Below are 19,060 nucleotides of genomic sequence, written 5' to 3' on the forward strand. Positions count from 1 at the left end.
CAGAAAACGAACTCAAATTCAAATGTGAGCTAAAGGGTCCAGAAAGTCAATAAAATATTACATGTACGTTTGTTCTTATTGTTGTACCCCCAAAACGAGGCCCCAAGATGTTATTAAAAACAAAAACAAAAACAAAAACAAAAACAAAAACAAAACCGGGGCAGGACGTCTTTTTTTTTTTAAAAGAGCGCTTTTATTTAAGCTGGCACCAGCAGCACAGTGCAGATGGAGTTTGTGAAGCTATGCAACTGGGTTAGAATTTTGACATACTTTTACAACAATTAAACCACTGATGTGAGGAGACCAAGAATGGGGAAGGCCTTTGTTCCCCTTTGTTTGGGGTCAGAGACGCTTTGCAGTTGGTGGTTAGCCCTTTTGTTTTCCCTTAATTTACAGCCCTTGGTGTACTAATTCTAGGAACATTTGTTTCTCACAAAAGCAAACAAAGGTTGACACAGCATCATTTGTGTCTCACAAAGGGAACAAAGGTTGACACAGCAAACAAGTTACTAAGGTGATGACGCATACAGAACACCATGGTGATGCCTCAGTTAATCTATAACTATATAACTATGTGGTTGGTGCTACAGGTACATGGTTACTAGGGCGATAAGCATAGCACAGAATGACAAAGCTCTTTGTGCTAATAACAATCTTTTTAACTTTGTATTTTAGCTTTTTTAGCACAACACTTACTACTTCCAAAAGAAAGAACTGACTGAGGAAACTAGAGAAAAGTAGACAAAATAGAAGGCTAATAAGAAGAAAAATGTATATATTGGGGAAAAGTAAGCAAGAGGAAAGTCAAGAATTAAAAAGAGCAATTTAGGGGTGGGGATTTAGCTCAGCAGCGTAAGTGCCTGCCTAGCAAGTGCAAGGTCATGAGTTCAATCCCCAGTACCCACTCCCCGCAAAAAAAGCAATTTAAGGGGCTGGGGATTTAGCTCAGTGGCATAAGCACCTGCCTTGCAAGCAGGTGGTCATGAGTTCGATCCCCAGTGCTGATAAAAAGAGAAAAAGAAAAAAAAAAAAAACAAGCAATTTAGAAAACTGAAGACACAATAAAGAAGCACTTGTCAGTTTCCCCAACAAAAACTCTCACTCAGAACTCTTTTATTGGTTATGACATTTGAAAGTATATTAACTACTAGGCTCAGTGTTCTGTTAATAGATTACCCAGGACCAAGTTGCTCCTTCCTAATTGATTATAGCTCTATTTAAAATCCACTATATAAACGGTTAACTATTTCCAAAATTTATGTTCCCTAACTGGATAATTAGCAAAACCTATTTTTGAAAGAGATACTTAAAAGTTAACAAAATTCTACCTATTTTTGGTAGTATGCAGAGATATTTCAACAGAAGTACCTACATATGACAATGTGATCAACTCAGAAACACTCAACAGTACAAGATTTATGACAAGCACCAGTAGTTGTTTACTGAATATGAATCTTCTTTTCCCTTTTTTCCTCTTTTGGAACCAAATTTTGCACAGAAGAAAAATGTGCCCAATATCAAGCAATGACTCATGACTGGTATTGTAAAAAAACAGATCATTCTCTAATTTATAGATACTGCAGAGATTTTAGAATGGCTAGAGATTGCCTGTTTTTGGTGAGAAGCTTCTAAAGGTCTGTTGAATATATAAAATCTTTATACTAAATAATGCTATCATCAAATCAGAGTAGCATAACATTAGAGTAAAAAATTCTGCTTTTGGGGCCAGGAATTTAGCTCAGTAGCATAAGTGCAGAAGCACACGGTTGCAAGTTCTCTCCCCCCACCACCAAAAAATAAAGTTCTGCTTTTGGTTAAGACAGAGTTATAGAAACTAGATTATCCTCTGTCCCACAGTAACAAAAAATGGACAAAATACATAAAATAATGCTTTGAATATCAAACAACAAAATACTTTGATCCCTGACAGAAAAGAAGTAAGATTCACTTGATATTTGACCAAGTTTACTGCCTGGAGAGACTCAATGATACTGCACAGGAACAGGGAACCTCAATGGAGCCTAGAGAATTCTCAGAGTTGAGACAAAGCTTGGAATCTAAGAAAACGAAGGTAGCTACAGCTATAAGAAAAAGAACTCTAGATATATGCAAAGAACCCCATTTAATATTCAGCTAAATACTGACTGATGGATACATGTAAAGAAACTACACAAGGCCAGAAAAAAATTACTGGAGAGGATAAGAAAAAATGTCTGCCATTTATACCACACCTGTTCCCATCAACTACATAGAAAAACTTCAAGAATCACTGTCATGATTCCTACATTGTGTCAACTTGAGCAGTTTAACTCAGAGACTCAGCAGGAAGCCAGGGTTCTTACTTTGTAAATATCCTCACTCAGTGCAAAGAAGGGCAAGGAGATTTTGTGAGAGCTACATCTGCCCTGGAGGGAGGCTGGTGGCTTGCCTACTGTTCAAGCCAGGAGAAGAGGTTTGTTTTTTACCTTTTTGCTCTGACTGCCTTTTTCCCTGGCTGCTGCCTTGAAGTGTTGCTCCAGTGTCATGCCACACTGCCTTGGAGCCAGCTGATTACAGACTGAAACCTCCAAAACTGTAAAATAAATAAACCTTTCCTTCTCTAATCTTGGGCATTAGGTATTTTGTCTCAACAATGAGACAAAAGTAACCAAGAAAAAAAAAGCTGGAATCCTTAGGGGACAGAAATACTTGGTCTTGTGTGAGCAGTGATGCCATTTCCTTTTGAACCTTGTAACAACCTCGCCCTGTGGCTCCCAGTTGGTGGCCTGTACCATATAAACCAGAAGAGGCTTGTTTTATTTTTGCTCTGGCTGTCCTCTTGCTCTGGCTGCTGCCTTGAAGTGTTACTCCAGTGCCATGCCCCACTGCCTTGAAACCAGCTAATTATGGACTGAAACCTCCACAAACAGTGAGCTTTCTTTCCTTCACTTTGGGTATCAGGTATTTTGCCTCAGCAACAAGAGAAAAGTAACCAAGACAATCACAGACAATGAACTGAATATAAAGAAATGGCTTGCCTCAGTAGTGGAAAAAAATACGATCTAAATTGATCACTTTTCCAGAACTGCCTAATAAATTTTAAAACAAAGGCCTGAAAGTTCCAAACTGTTCCCAAGTAACCTAGCTGCTCAAAAATATTTATTTGAATGCAAATACAATCAATAATCAAAAAAATACAATTTTTACCATATGCTAAATTAAATGACTAGGCAAGAAACTAAGACATGTCAATCAAATTAAACAAACCTAGAACTTATATAGATGCTAGAATTAGCAGATAAAGCCATTAAAACAAGTTTTATAATTTTATTCTATATGTTCACTAACATTAAGAAAACACATGAGAGATGTAAAAACATTCAAATATCTAGATACTACAATATATGAGACGAAAAATATACCAGACAAAATTAACAGATTAAACATTGCAGGAGGAAAGATGAGTATATCTCAGACAAAGACGCAAAATAAAACACAGAAAGGAGATTTTTCTTTAAAAAATGGTAGCTTGTCAGTGAGTTCTGGGACACTTTCAAGTAGTCTAAACAGATATAATTAAAGTCTTTCAAGGAGAGAATGGAGCATATTGCTTAAAATTTTCCAAATGTGATGGAAAATAGTGCACAGATCTAAGAAACATTTAGGTGCATCAGAACTAAGCTGTTCAAAGCTGGGAATAAAGAAAAAAGTCTTAAAAGAAACCAAAGTCACATATAGAGAAAAACAAACATGTGGATGATAGGTTGCTTATTATAAACAACACAAACAAAAAGAGTGAAAAAACATCTCCAAAGAACTAAAAGAAAAAAGAAAAACTGTAAACCTAGAAGTTTATATCTAGCAAAAATATTTTTCAAACATAAATGAGATAGATGTTACTGCAGAGCAGCTGAATCACTGTAATATAGCAGCTATGTACCTTCCAGCTTTTTGATACTAGAGGAAAAAAATGATCAAATCTTTGACTATGTTATTTGCAATCATAAGCATTTTAAACTGATACATATTCATACCATTCTTAACCCCTATATTAGTAAAGGACCCAAACAAGACTGATATTCAGCTGTATCCTGGTTCTATAAACTAAAAGAAAATGTGAAAACTCAGCACTTACCCATACTGGGTGTGGTTCCTCCTTCCAATAAACCAGAACATAATTCAATCCGACCAGCACCTGTAATTTAAAAAAAAAAAAACACTGCTCAGCACAATTATTTTTAAAGGTTCTTATTCAATAGCAAATGGCTCACAATTTTTTTTTTACGAAATATAGAAATTTTAAAAGTTGTGTAAGACATTGCCAGGTATTGGTGACACAAGTCTATAATCCCACTATTCTGGGAGGCTGAGGTAGGAGATCATGAGGTTGAGCCCAGCCTGGACAATCTACAGTAATTTAAGGAGTCCCCATCTAAAAAGACATAAAACAAAATATAGGAAGGCGGGGATACTAGGGGTATAGGTCAGTGTGAAGGCCTTGGGTTCAATCTCCAGTACTACCACAAAGAAGAAAGAGAGGGAGGCAGGAAGCAGGAAGAAGAAGAGGGGAAGAAAAGGCAGGGAGGAGGAGCAGAAGCAGCAGTTATCTCAACTATTCTTTGCACCTCACATTATGAGGTTTTGTTCTGTTTTCGTTTGTTTGTTTTGTTTTTGAGACAGGGTCTTGCTCTGTTGTGGGAAGCCCTGCAATTGGCTGCCACCTTATGTACCACCTGAACATCTGTGGGCTGTACCACCTTAACATCTGCAGGCCGTACCACTTTAAATTATGTTAATCAGCCCACCTTATGAGCCTGCGCCCAGGAAATTTGAATTGACCTATAACCATTGGTCCTACCACTGTTGCTAAGTTACCTGCTGATGTCTCAGAACCCAAATCCCTCCTCCTCAATACCCTATATATTTGTTACTCATTCCGTGAATAAATGAGACTTGATTGGAATTCTTCATCTTGTCTCCGCTCTTTGTGTCTCTTGTTCCTTTTCATCCCCACTCCCCCTCTAGGGTCTCCATGGACTTACCCACAGGCCAGGACACTCTGTAGTCCAGGCTGACCATTAAACTTGCAGCGGTCCTACTGCTTCAGCCTCCCAAATGCTGGGATTACAGGCATGTGCCACCACACCTAGCTTTGAATTATATTTCTGATAGTCAAATTTAAAAGATAATTCAAGGTAAGCTACTTTTCTTAAACTTCTGTATTAATGGAAGTGACTTAGAATAAAGATGTTACTTGATAGACTCACAAATTTTGAATTGTGAAATGTTGGATTCAAATTGGTAAGAAAATAACCTTATCTTTTCCCCAGTAGTTCTTTATTTTTCTAAGCCATTAAAAATGCAGTTACTTTTGAGTAGTTAAATCAAGATAATTTCAAGAAATAGGGAATGCTGAAAGCATGACTACTGAGGTTATAGAAAAAGGTCTCTGTAACCATCTTGAAGAATCTCTCCCTGACCAAAGAATGATTTTATAAGCATCAATAAGCAAAATAACTACACTGGATTAAATATATAAAACATGTCTAATCCTAGGTTTATAATAATAAAAGAATTCACTGAAGAATAGAGAAACTACTCATTATTCTAAATATTAGTAAACAAGGGTAAAGAACATTTACCAATAAAAATACTTACTAAAAAAAGTAGGGGGAAGAAGCAAGCATTTATTCTTTTTAGTTCAAACTAAATTTCTGCATAACCAACCAGCAGACTAGGAAAAGTTGTTCTTTATAGGTGTATTCTAGCTAACGGACAAAAAAATAAAATATTAGACTTAATATATCACCTTTTGCAACCCCTCCTAAAGTATGGATTGCTAAAATTATAGGTGAAAAGCTACTAGAAAAACTTATAAAAGAAAGATTAAAACAACCAAATCAACTGATGAACCTTAACAGCATAAAATAGAAAAAGGCAAGACTCCTTCCTGACAGAATCCAACAGGAAGTTGTTCATTAAACAAATTTTGTCAAAACTCACCTGAATCTGTTTAACACTCTGGGTTAACTATAACTTCCAAAGGAGTTTTGCTGATGGGTATTTTGTCTTAGCAACAAGAAAAATAACTAAGACAGTGATCAAGAGTTCAGAAATTCAACACAAGAACAGAAAAGAGACAAATCATCTATAAAGGAAAGCCCATCAGAATCACAGCAGATCTCTCAACACAAACACTCAAGTCAACAAGAATTTGGAGTAAAGTATTTCAAGCCCTAAAAGAAAACCTCCAGCCCAGATTGATGTACTCTGAAAAACTAATTTTCAAAACTGATAAAGAAATACGTATTTCCATGACAACGAACACCTAAATTCATGACTAACAAACCAAGACTCCAAAATGTTCTGAAGGAAGAAAAAGATAACCAAGTCTACAACTCCATGAACCCGCACAGAATGAATCTACCAGACAAGGCAAGTAAATAAACAGAGAAAGAAAAAAACCAACTGGAAAAAAACACAAGGATAAGTCAATACCTAATAGTAATCATCAATGTAAATGGTCTTAATTTACCAATCAAAAGAAAGAGAATGGATCAAGAATCAAGATCCAATAATATGCTACATACAAGCACTTTTTTTTTTGGTGGTACCTGAAATTGAACTCATGATTTGTGCTTGCCAGGCAGGTACTTGTGCCACTGAGCAAAAGCCCTGGCCCACACAAGCACATTTAAATAAAAAATAAATGCACAGATTGAAAGTCAAAGAAAATGGAGAATATTACTCCATACAACAGGAACCTGGAAAAAGCAGTAGTAGCTATTCTATTTGCAGACAAAGTAGATTTCAAGGCAAGACTGATTAAGAAAGATTAAGAAGGTCACTACATACTTGTAAAGGGAACAATTCAAGAGGAAGGGATAGCAATCATAAATATATATGCACCAAATACCTATAACTATATAAAATATTAACAGACATTAAAAAAACTAAGTACGAATGCAATTGTAATGAAGGACCTCAATACCCCACTGCTACAAATAGATCAACTAGACAAAAAAAAAAAAAAAATCAACCAAGAAATGTCAGAACCAAACCAAACTGTTGAACAAAAGGACTTAAGACATCCACAGAGTGATCCACCCACAACAACTGAATACACACTCTTCTCAGCAGTCCAAAAGAGACCACAAACTACCTCATAGAACATGCTTAAGTAAAGGCAAAAGAATTAAAATTATCCCATGTACATTATCAGACCATACTGCAACGAAATTGGAAATCAGCTGGGGGTTTAGCTCAGCAGTGTAAGTGCCTACCAGGCAAGTACGAGGTCGTAAGTTCAATTCCCGGAACCAAAAAAAAGAAAAACTGGCAATCAATGGCAAAAGAAACTAACTAAAATCAACGGGTCATAAATGAAATCAAAGGAGAAATTAAATGTTTTTACAATTAAATGATAATGCCAACACAACATACCAGAACTCATGTGATATAATGAAGGCAATCTTTAAAAAAAAGAGAAAAAAACCAAAATTTCAAAATACGATAATTGAGGTTAACAATGTTGAATACATTGCATATTGTTATCTTTATTTAGAGTACAAGATACCTGCATTTAATTGTCTGTACAATATAAGCACAAACCTTTCTTTTCAATGAATCCAGAGAAGTTAGTAGTATAACTATCTTAGCTACTATATATACACCCATACATATATATATATATATACATATACACACAAACATACATGTAATTTCTTTTAGCTCACACGAGGGAGACAATATGATGTTTACATATGCGAGCCTTATTTATTTCACTTATGAGTATGGCCTATAAAAGTCTCCAGTTAATGCTTAAAGTTGAGCAGTACTCCATTGTATAAAAATATATCTTTTTTATCCATTCTTCAGTTAATGGGCATTTAGGTTGTTTCCAAGATCTAGCTATTACAAATAGTGCTGCTATTAACATGGGTGCACATGTATCACTGTGGTACAGTGTTTTTAATTTTTAAGATACCCAAAAGGGGAATAGCCGGACCAAATCGGATTGCCTAGTGTTTTGAGGAATCTCCACACTGATTTCCAGAGTGGTTGTACAGTGGTGAAGGGTTTCTTTTTCCCCCACAGCCCCTCCAATACTTGTTACTGGTTGATTTCTTGGTAACAGCCATTATTAACGAAAGCAGTTTACAGGGGGAATTTTCAGCAGTGAAGTCACATATCAGAAAAACGGAACAAACACAAATAAATAACCCAATGTTGAACCTAATGTTGAAAAAAGAAAAGCAAGTTACACCCAAAGCATGTATGAGGGTGGAAATTATAAAGATCAGAACAGAAATTAATGCAATTGGGACTAAAAAAAAATATGAAGAATTGAAAAGTTGGTTCTAGACTTCCGGGAGAACATGGCGGACAGATAACAGCAACTACCGGAGGCTCTCTGAAAGACTCGGCTCAGAAGCCAGGAATGGTGCGGACTAAGGAGACATAAGTCGGTGGAGATATGCTCTGCTGACTCAGGAACGAACTGGGCTGAGAGAAGCCAACTTGGAATGCAGTCCTGGTGCTAAAACAGGAACAGAAAAGACTCGGTGTGGAGGCTGGAACCGGGCCATTGTAAGCCGCGATTTGGGTTTCCCGCCGCGCGGCGGCTGGCTGCCTCTACAGTGGCTCGGCAAGGAGAGAGACACGCAGAAGCTCTGAGAACGGCAATCTGCGAACGGCAGGGAGGTGTGCACTGACTTGTGGTGAGGTGAGTGAGAGAAACTGACACTCTACCACAGTTTGACTCCAGCGGAGGACTTTCTGGGCCCAAGCAGTCCTGCGGGAGCAGGGCGCAGTGGGACTCCAGCCACACATCCCCCTCTCGGGCGGGATTGGTGAAAAGTGCCTGGCCTGCATGACGCTGCCGGCGGACCTGGTAGGCTGTCCCAACACAGATCCCAGAGCCTGACGGTGGCCGGGAGGGGAGACGCGTAGGCTGCCTGGTCCGTAACTCCCTGGTGCGCAGCAGTGAGCGGGAACACCTAATTGGCGCAATTCGATCAGGCTGTGGCTGACTGGGAGAGAAGCTGGGCCTCTTATATAAGCTTGCATATATAAGGAACAGAGAAGAAGAGGCAGCATGGGAAGAGGCAGCAACAAGAAAGGCTCCTCGGCCCCCAATTCTGAGAAACAGGCAATAGCAGACACCGCACCAATACACATAAGGCACCATATAGAGAGCCTCATAGACCAATTCAGGAATGAAGTTATCAATGACCTGAAGCTAGAAGTATGCAGAATAGTTAGAGAAATGCTAAGTACCACCCAAGAAAAAACAGGTGGTGGAATGGAAGAACAGAAAAAAAGGGGAGAATTGTTTGATGGAGAAAACAGAGAAAGCATAGAATACGTGAAGCAGGTTCAAAGGGACTACCAAGATACTAAGAAGTCTATAGAAGACTGGCATAACAGCTTGAAAGAAACTAAGTACAGACTATCTGAACTGGAGGGCAGACTTGTAATATGGGAGAATGAAATGAAAAACTTCTTAAAAATAACAAAGAAACAAACAGCAATAATACAAAGACAAGAAGATGATAAGAGGAGCCATAACTTAAGGATTAAGAACATAAAAGAAGAAGTAGGGACACAAACAAGTGAACTACAAAAGCTACTCACAGAAATAATCCAGGAGAATTTTCCTAATTTAGCAAAAGGTAAAGATACTCGGATGTATGAGGCATACAGGACCCCAGCTACCTACAACCCAAACAGAGCAACACCCAGGCATATAATAATAAAAATTCCAGAAATTCAATACAAGAACAGAATATTAAAAGCTGTAAGAGAAAAGAAACAGACCACCTACAAGGGAACACCCATCAGAATTACAGCAGATTTCTCTGCACAAACCATCAAATCACGAAGAGCGTGGGGGGAAATAATTCAAGCATTGAAAGATAATAATCTCCAGCCAAGATTGAGATATCCTGCACAACTGTCCCTGGAAATTGATGGAAAAACAAGGTGCTTCCAGGATAAAGAGGAACTGGGGGAATTTGCAACCACCAATTCAACTCTACAGAGAGCATTGCAGGATATTCTAAAAAAAGAAAAATACAAAGAATCCAGAAATAATGGCAGAGAGGCCACAACGAATGGAGCAGAGAACAAAATGAAGAAGACAAACTGACAGCTACGGACAGAAAAAGAGCTTAACAGAAATGAGGCAGAGAAGATTGGATGATAGGAACAGCTATTTTGGAGAAAATGACATCTTAATAGGTAATACAGATTTAGTATCATCTTGTTTTGAAGTCTCATCTAGCTTTTGTCCTTCTGTCTCCAATGGTCTAAATAGGCTGTATCTTATTGGATTTTATTATGTACGATAGTATAAGCAAAAACCTTTTAAAGACAAGGAGATTATACAGAAACCATTGTTCATTTTGTTAGTCGATTCTAAATACTCTGTAATGCTGTCATTCTCTTGAATGGTTTTACATTGTTTTGATATACTTAATGCTACAGTATACGAAGTTGTACTCAAGGATTTCAAAGAAAGAAACAATATGGTAACTACTTTTAGGTTAGGATTATCTGGTGGTGAAACACTATTCTGCTTAAATGGTTATGTTTTGATCTGCGCTGTTTCGTTGTTATGCCCTCTTTTATCTCAATCTCCACTCCATTATCTACTTTTTTATCTTTATCCTTTTAATTAAAGGGAAAAAAATAGCAGGATATATTATAGTAACCCACTTTGACTTTTCATTACCTTGATTTAAAGCCCTGTATTACTCTCACCATCTGGTTTTTAACTGATGTTCCCCTATTCTGTTTTGCTGGATAGTATCAGGTTCGAAAGTTTAGGCATCAGCTGTGAAGATAATGAGATTCATTATGACGCCCATTCTTGTTGACTTTTGTCTACTTTTGAAGACCTACAATGTCTCCAATGTTTTGGTTTTGTCGGTTTTGTTCTTTACTGTTTTGTTCAATTGTATTATAACTAATGATATAGGCAATTCTATTAGAGATAGCAGGAGGCATTATGGTAACCATTGTTGATCACCTTGTATTATGTTTTTACATTATCTATTATGTCCACCCTTTTGACTTGACCGATTCTGTTCTGTTATGTCACATTTGGTTTTACTCTCTTCCAAAAAAGTAATAAGAACCGTGGGAGCAATGAAACCCAAAATGTGTAATAGTCATGGTACAAAAGAGAAGAAAAGAAAGTGCTCCAAACTATATAACTGCATGTATATTTAAGTGTATAAGATAGAAAATGATATCACAGAGTTTTATTGGATCAATGAACAGAACTGTTTGCAGTATCATTGATGGAATGTCCACTTTACAAGCTCTAATTTTGTGACTTGAACAATTATTTCTAAGATGACAATATGTAATCCATTAACTAGTGATTTCCTACTGTTCATTTTTTTTCTGTAAATCTGTATAACTTGTACCCTTTCCCTGCTTTTTTTTTCTTTTCTCCTTAAATAAAATTAAAAAAAAAAAAAAAAAAAAAAAAAAAAAAAAAAAAAAAAAAAAAAAAAAAAAAAAAAAAAAAGAAAAGTTGGTTCTTTGAGAGATTAAATAAAACTGACAAATTCTTTGTCAAACCTATCAAAAAAGTAAAGATTCAAATTCACTCAATTAGCAGTGAAATAAGTGAAATCACAAAAGATTCTACAGAAAACCAGAAGATCAACAGCTACTTTGAGAACCTGTATATTTCTAAGACAGAAAACACAGAAGAAATGGACACATTCCTAGACATACATGCATTACCAAAGCTGAATCAAGATATAAAAATTCTAAGTAAACCAGTGCCAACCAATGAAATTGAAGATATAATTAAACACCTACCAACAAACAAACAAAAGCCCAAGTCATGACAGATTCACTGCTGAATTCTACAAGAAATTTAGAGAACACTTAATGCTGCTACTTCTCAAACTCTTGAATGAAACTGAAAGGGAAGCAATACACCCAAATTAATTCCTGGAAGCAAGCATGACCCTGACAAAACCAGGGAAATATCCAATAAAAAAAAAAGACCAATCTCCCTAATGAACAATTTTAGCAAAAATCCTCAATAAGATACTGGCAAACAGAATGCAGCAACTCATTTAGAAGATTATACACTATGACCAAGAAGGATTCATCTGAGAGATGCAGAGACAGTTAAACATATGCAAATCAATAAATGTAATACACCACATTAACAGAAACAAGGATAAAAAAATATGATCATCTCAATAGATGCAGAAAAAGTCTAACACCAATTTATGATTTTAAAAAACTCTACAGAAAATTGGAATACATGGTCTTCATCTCAATCTGATAAAAGCTATGACAAGCTAACAGTTAACATCGTACTAAATGGTCAAAAAACTGAAGGCTTTCCCTCTGAAATCAGGAACAAGACAAAGGATGTCCTCTATACACACTCTCTTTAATTTTTTTTATTTTAAAGAGATTAAGACAAAAGAGGACATAACAAATATACACACTCTTATTCAATATACTTCTGGAAATATTAACTAGAGGATTTAGAAAAGAAAATAAATAAAAGGTATGATGCTAGGAAAGGAATAAGCTAAATTATCATCATTTGCAGGCGATATGATACTCTACATGGAAGAGCTCAGTAACTCCAACACTTCTAGCTATAATCACCAAATTCAGTAGCACAGACACAAAGTCAATACTCAAAAATCAATAGCATTCTTGTACACAAATAACAAACTCATTGAGACAGCAATTACAGAAACAACACTTTTCACAACAGCATCCAAAAAACAGCTCAAGCTATATAATGAGTTCAAGGCCAGCCTAAATTACAGAACAAGAGGGAGACTCTGTCTCAAATACAAGGTGAAAATATTACTCTTGGCTAGGAAGAACCAATATACTGGAAATGGCCATACTTCAACATTGTTATAGAGATTTAATTCATTCTCAGTCAAACCCATAGCAGGGCCAGGGGTTTAGCTCAGCGGTATAAGTGCCTGCTTGGCAAACGTGAGGTTGTGAGTTTGATCTCCAGCACCAACAAAACAAAACACCAATAGCATACCTCACAAAATTAAGAGAAAACAATCCTATAATTCATTTAGAATCAGAAGAGACATAGATTAGCAAAGGCAATTCTGGGCAAGAAAGGCAAGGCAGGGGATATCACAATTTCTGACTTTAAATTATACTACAAAGCTACTATCATTAAAAAAAAAAAAAACAACACAGTACTGGGGAAAAAAAAAACTTGAGGATCAATGGAACAGATTACAAAAATGCAGCACAAACAACTCCAAACACATTCAGCCACTTTATCTTTGACAAAGGAGCCAAACACTTGCAGTGGAAGAGAAAGAGCCTCTTTAATATGGTGCTAGAAAAACTGGTGCTCCAGATGCCAAAGATGAAAACTAGACCTGTATCTTTCACCATGCACTAATCTAAAATCAAAAATGGAACCAAATATATGAATATTAAAACAGAAACACTAAATCTGCTGGAAGATAGAGCAGGTAAAACTCTTGAAGACATTGGCATAGGCAGAGACTTTATGAAAAAAATATCAATCACACAGGAAATATCACAAAGAAACCACAATTGGGATCTCAATTTGCCAAAAAGTTTTTGCACAGCAAAAGAAACCACAAACACAGTGAAAAGACAACTCACAGAGTGGGAAAAATATTTTTCCAGCTGTTCCTCAGATAAAGAACTAATATCTAAAATATGTAAGATGCAAAAAATCTAGACCTCCCCTCTAAATTTAAAGACCCAGACCAAAAATGGGAATCTGAAATGAATAGACACCTCTCAGATGAAATAGAAATGGTAAATACATGAAAAAATATTCAACATCACTATTTATTCGAAAGATGCAAATTAAAACAACACTGAGATTCTATCTCACTCTAGAAAGAATGACTATCATCAAGAAAACAGTAACCAATGCTAGAGGGGCTGTGAAGAAAAAGGAACCCTTCTCCACCGTGGGTAGGAGCATAGACTGGTGAAACCACTGTGGAATCAGTGTGGCAGTTCCTTGAAAAACTAAAACTAGGGATTCCATTCAACCCAGCTATTCCCTTTCTTCATTATCTTCCCAAAAGAATTAAAAGCATCAAATAGCTTATAGCATACTAGTTTATAGCAGCACAGTTTGTAACAGCTAAGTCTTGGAAACCACCCAAATGTTCATCAACCAATGAATAGATAAAGAAGATGAAGGGATTTTTTATACAAAAACTACTCTGCCATAAAGAAGGATAAACAAGTCATTTATAAGAAAATGGATACACCTTGAGACCATACTCGTAAGTGAAATAAATCAGAAACACATGTTCAAACACCACATTGTTTCTTCGGTGTATGAAGCCAAAAGTATAAATAAGGTCCAAAATGTGTAACAGATATTGGGAAATGGGAAGAAAATGTTCAAAAAGAAGGAGAACAAGGGAGGGGGAGGGAGAAAGGAAAGAAGGGATAAAGAAAAAAGAGAATAGAAAGAAAAAATGGAAATAAAGCTTTTGTAAAGAGAGATTGAAGAGAAGGGAGGAGAGTGGGGAAAAAAAGCAGCAGCAAGATATATGATTTACAGGTACAAATTCCTGATGCGGAACATGATTATTATGTGTATCTAAAATGCATCGATAAAAAAAAAACCAAAAGCACCCAACAAGGCTGAAAATAAGCACTACAAGACTCTTCACTGATACAGCTGAAACAAAAATGACTGAAGGTAAGTGATGGATAGCTGGGGGTTCATTATACTACTCTGTAGTTGTATATACTTAAAGCTTTTTCATAATAAAAATTTAAAAATTTTCTGATCATGAGATGATGAAAAATGTCTATAGTTCCTACACAAAAGAAACACTGGGGTAAAAATAATGTCTCCAAAACAATCTTTAATATTTCTGAAGTGGGAAGTGAGGTTTGCTTGAGTTTGAACCACGGACCTGTGCATGCTAGGCAAGAGCACTAACACTGAGGTATATTCCCAAACTCCTATAAAACCAATTTAAACAAATATTTAGAATTTTTAATATTTTTATGTTCAAATAAAAATTGAATAGACTGAGCGGGTGGCATGTGCATCCCAGCACTGGGGAGGCGGAGGCAGGAGGACTGCTGCAAGATTAAGGCCAGACTGGGCGACAAAGCGAGCGCAAGGCCAGCCTGAACTGCACAGTGAAAAACTGCCTCAGGAAAAAAAAACTAGTCAATGAGCAAGCATAACTGTGAACAGTATTCAAACGTGGCCTTCCTGGGGAGGAAAGAGATTGGACCATAATTTTCCAGTAGGATTACTAGGATCCTCACAGATGAGAGTTTCTGAAATCAGTTCACAGGAATCATTTTTAGACCCTTATAAGGCCAAACTGTCACTCATTCTCTAACTTCTCTTACCTCCTCTTTCTGCATTCACAGCCGACTCCACTGAATCCACACATACTTCCATGAGAAATCCATTTGGTGCTCCTAAAATACATGGAGAACAGAATTACATGAAGGTACTATTCAGACGAATCTCTCACAAAAACAAACATTTTACTACCCAAACCTAAATGTCAAATGAAGCGAGTAGATAAGTACACTAGACACCATAAACGCAATAAAACATCATTTTAATTGATGTATAACTATGATGTACACAGACATGTGCAAGAAATCATACTGAGAAAAACAAAGAATGCCTTATTTTTCCTTAAACAATGACCTCATCATCACATCCTACCACAAATTCCAAAAGTGCTTCTCAACTCCTGTATAATGTTTAAACGTGATTATAGAGAATATGTGTTTAAAAGCAGGAATGATGACATATCCTGCTCCCACCACTGATTGTGTGATTCTAGACAAGTTTCTTAAGTTTCCTACATAACAGTAGTGGAGAGTAAATGACTAAATTCATGTAGAGGGTATAGTACCCACTAAGAATTTAAATAGTACAGTGTTAAATAGTACAGTGTAAACTATATATTGTCACCTCTTTATGTCTCCAGTTCTCTCCAATATTCATCCTCACTATTGCTTATGCCTTCTTGACCCACAAAATCCTAGATTCATCTTTAATGCTAAAATTTTCCAACTGTCAAGCCACATTTCTGTTTTTTTCCTCTCAAAATAGGAAATTCAGTTTCCCTTTTCAACACATTTAACTCTTCATCAGGTATATGTTCCTCCTTAAAACAGTATTTATTTTCTACCTCTTATTTTATTTTTTTGTCTTTTTCCTTTTTATCGGTAGGGGGGATAGAACTCATGACTGCCTGCTTGCAAGGTAGGCGCTTATGCCGCTGAGCTAAATCCCCAGCCCCTCTACCTCTTATTTATTTAGGTAAGTGTCAGATTACACTTAGCTGACATGAAGTTCCTAAGATCTTTATGTAAATCTTTATTATTACCTAAAGCAAGCAGTATTAGCACTGCTACAAGATAGTCACTTTATTTACTAAAAGCAGAATAATTGTAAATTTGTATACTGTTATCAAAAATTAGTTTTGAGTGCTTCCTGTAAGTTAAAGATGTAATTCATTTTTAATTTAAAATACTGTATATGTACTTCATACAATGATATATGGAAGAATGTTCACCACGTGGTGGTAACTGTTAGCAGATTTGGATTTTTACTTTCTTCTTTGGTTATATTGCTGAATTTAGCCACCCAATATGGTAGTTGTGTGTTTATTTTGTGGCCCTGGGGATGGAACCCAGGACTGATCTGAGAGCTTTATTACCAGCTCTTTAAAAAAAGTTTTTATTAGTACATTTCAGTACATAATGATTACATTCAATGTGTGAAATTAGGATATATACATTACCACATCTCAACTCTTTCCTCTTTCCCTCTACCTTCCCTTTTTTGGTCAGATTCAGTCACTCATTTATATTCTAAAGTTAATTATCACACATGCAGATCAACAGGTTAATAGGCAAAAAAATATGAAACACATAACTGAGAAATATATTAAATCTAGGTATTCTTTTAACATCATCCATGCTGGATTACAGTAACATTTTTCCTCTTTTTTAGCTTTTACCTTTGTTTTGCACTTTATTTATACATAGTTTCTAAACTAAGAGAAACATTCACTGTTGAAGCTTATGTGTCTGATTTATTTCACTTAACGTTATGGTCTCAAGTTGCATCTATTCCTACAAATGATTCAAGTTTATCCTCCTTGATGACAGAATAGTACTCCATTGTGTATAAGCAGCACAATTTCTTTATCCAATCAAATGTTAATGGACATACAAGCTGTGATTATCAACTGTGCTGTTGCAAACATGATAGTATGCATTCATAACTGTGTATGATGTCTTTAACTTATTATAGCCTTATTAATGTATTTTTTGAGAGGATCTTAGTTGCCCAGGCTAGCTTTGAACTTGCAATTCTCTTGCATCAGCCTCCCACATAAATGAGATTACAGGCATGCATCATTCTGCCAGGCTTTAATATTGCTTTTATAACGAAAAATTAAACCAATTTTTTAAAAACAAAAATCTATCACCAGCTGATATCTAACTGCAACTGTCATTTATTTAAAAGACTATTAGTACCAAATTGAAAAACTTGTTATTCTTAACCAACAATACTGCATATTATAGCTGCTATCCACTGCTACATCAGTGGAACTGGACCGTGCTGCACGGTTACTAGCTTCACAGAAGAAACCTGGCCAGCAGAAGGTGGACATGCACACAAAATGCAGTATGACAGCAGGCAGGGTAAACAGCTATCCTGAGAAAGTTATTTATAGAGATGAAAGATGAGGACATTTGCTTGAAGCAATAGTGCTTAAGATGATGGATTTAGATAACTTTGGGCCCCTCTGGGATCCTTTCAGTCTTTGGAATGAAAACCATTTTTATACCAATGTAAGACTTTGCCTTTTCTACTTTCATTCACAAATGGACGTTTCAGGAGGCTGCTTGACAAGATTGAATTTTAAAAGTTAGTTTTGAGAATCCAGCTGTTTTTCATTAGGTCATTAAGTAAATAGATTTACAAAACTAAACAACACTGCCACTTCTGTTTTTTCCTAGGAATATTTATTCTTCATTAAAGTTATTTGTTTATTAATAGGTTTATTATGGTGGGTTTTTTTCTTTTTTTTTTTTTTTTTTTTGGCTTTTTTGCCTTTTTTGAGACAAGGTCTCACTATGCAGTTCAGAGTAGTCTTGAGCTCACTTTGTAACCCTTGGTTTCTTATTCGCAAAGCTCCTCCTGCCTCAGCCTCCCGAGTGCTGGGATTACAGGTGTAAGCCACTATGCCTGCCTTATGATTATTCTCCACTTAATGATTTTGTGTTAATTTCTAGTGCGATCAAAGTGTATAGCTGTAAGAGTTTCTGAGGTTCTTGGTGATTTTCAGATTAAGGGTCCCGAGAACAAGAACTGTGAAGCCCGCTGCTGTGCAGAAACCGAGTTCACCAAGCAGGAGAGGCACGTGCTTGTCTCCAGCCTGTCACGTTACTTTGGCGCGGCAGAAAGAGCAGCCTCGGCTACTCTGCAGCGGGCTAGGCTGGCACCCCGCCCCGCACAGCTCCCGGGCGCTGCCTGAAAGGTACGCGGCCCCAGAGCGCCGGGCGCAGGGCCTCGTGTGGCCGCCGCACCGCGAGGCTCGGAGAACTCGAACAACTCGCTCGAGGTCGCCGGACCGCGCGTGTGGCGCTGGGTTCTGAACACCACCCCCACCCACCCGGGCAGCTCCGGGGCCTAGCAAGCTTTCCACGCTTTTCAAACCGCAGGGACAGTGCGGGGGCGCGGAGGAAACCTTCCGGGAAACGTGACGGCCACGGCCCGCACTGGTCCGCGGGGGAGCCGAGTCGGCCGACCGCCCCTACCCCGCCTCTTCCGCACCGGCCGTCCCCGACTGTATCCGCGCCAACTTCCGCTCCAAGGAGGTCCCCTGCCTCTTCATGCTCCACACGTCTTTCCCTTGGGCGCCTTCGATTTCCACTCAGAGTTTGAAAGGCCGTGCGCGCGACCCAAGAAGCGCCTCCTACACGGGGGCGAGCGACCTGCGCGTCCCCGACGCCCGCGCCCCCGCAGACCCTGCGGAAGCGTAGCCGCTGGCGCAAGCGC

The 19,060-nt window shown here is 37.4% G+C and overlaps 1 protein-coding gene across 6 annotated transcripts in view; it reads right to left on the bottom strand.

Moving 5' to 3' along the window:
• The window catches only part of Cutc (cutC copper transporter), a 42,439-nt gene extending 23,402 nt beyond the window's left edge, over positions 1–19,037 (bottom strand). For 2 of the 6 annotated variants that reach the window (XM_063245063.1, XM_063245060.1), the window contains exons 1-3: positions 18,836–19,033; positions 15,376–15,447; positions 4,115–4,174 (exon numbers count right to left, since the gene is read on the bottom strand). In XM_063245063.1, the coding sequence (XP_063101133.1) occupies positions 4,115–4,174; positions 15,376–15,447; positions 18,836–18,896 (193 nt within the window). In that variant the 5' untranslated portion in view covers positions 18,897–19,033. Of the gene's footprint in view, positions 1–4,114; positions 4,175–15,375; positions 15,448–18,819 lie in introns of all 6 variants that reach the window. The other 4 variants (XR_010046296.1, XM_063245059.1, XM_063245062.1 and 1 more) reach the window with 4 other exon arrangements.
• Between the last annotated feature and the right edge of the window lie 23 nt (positions 19,038–19,060).

This window comes from Cavia porcellus, unplaced genomic scaffold, assembly GCF_034190915.1.
Source record: "Cavia porcellus strain 051 isolate PalLab524CR breed Dunkin Hartley unplaced genomic scaffold, mCavPor4.1 scaffold_2, whole genome shotgun sequence".
Lineage (NCBI taxonomy): Eukaryota > Metazoa > Chordata > Mammalia > Rodentia > Caviidae > Cavia > Cavia porcellus.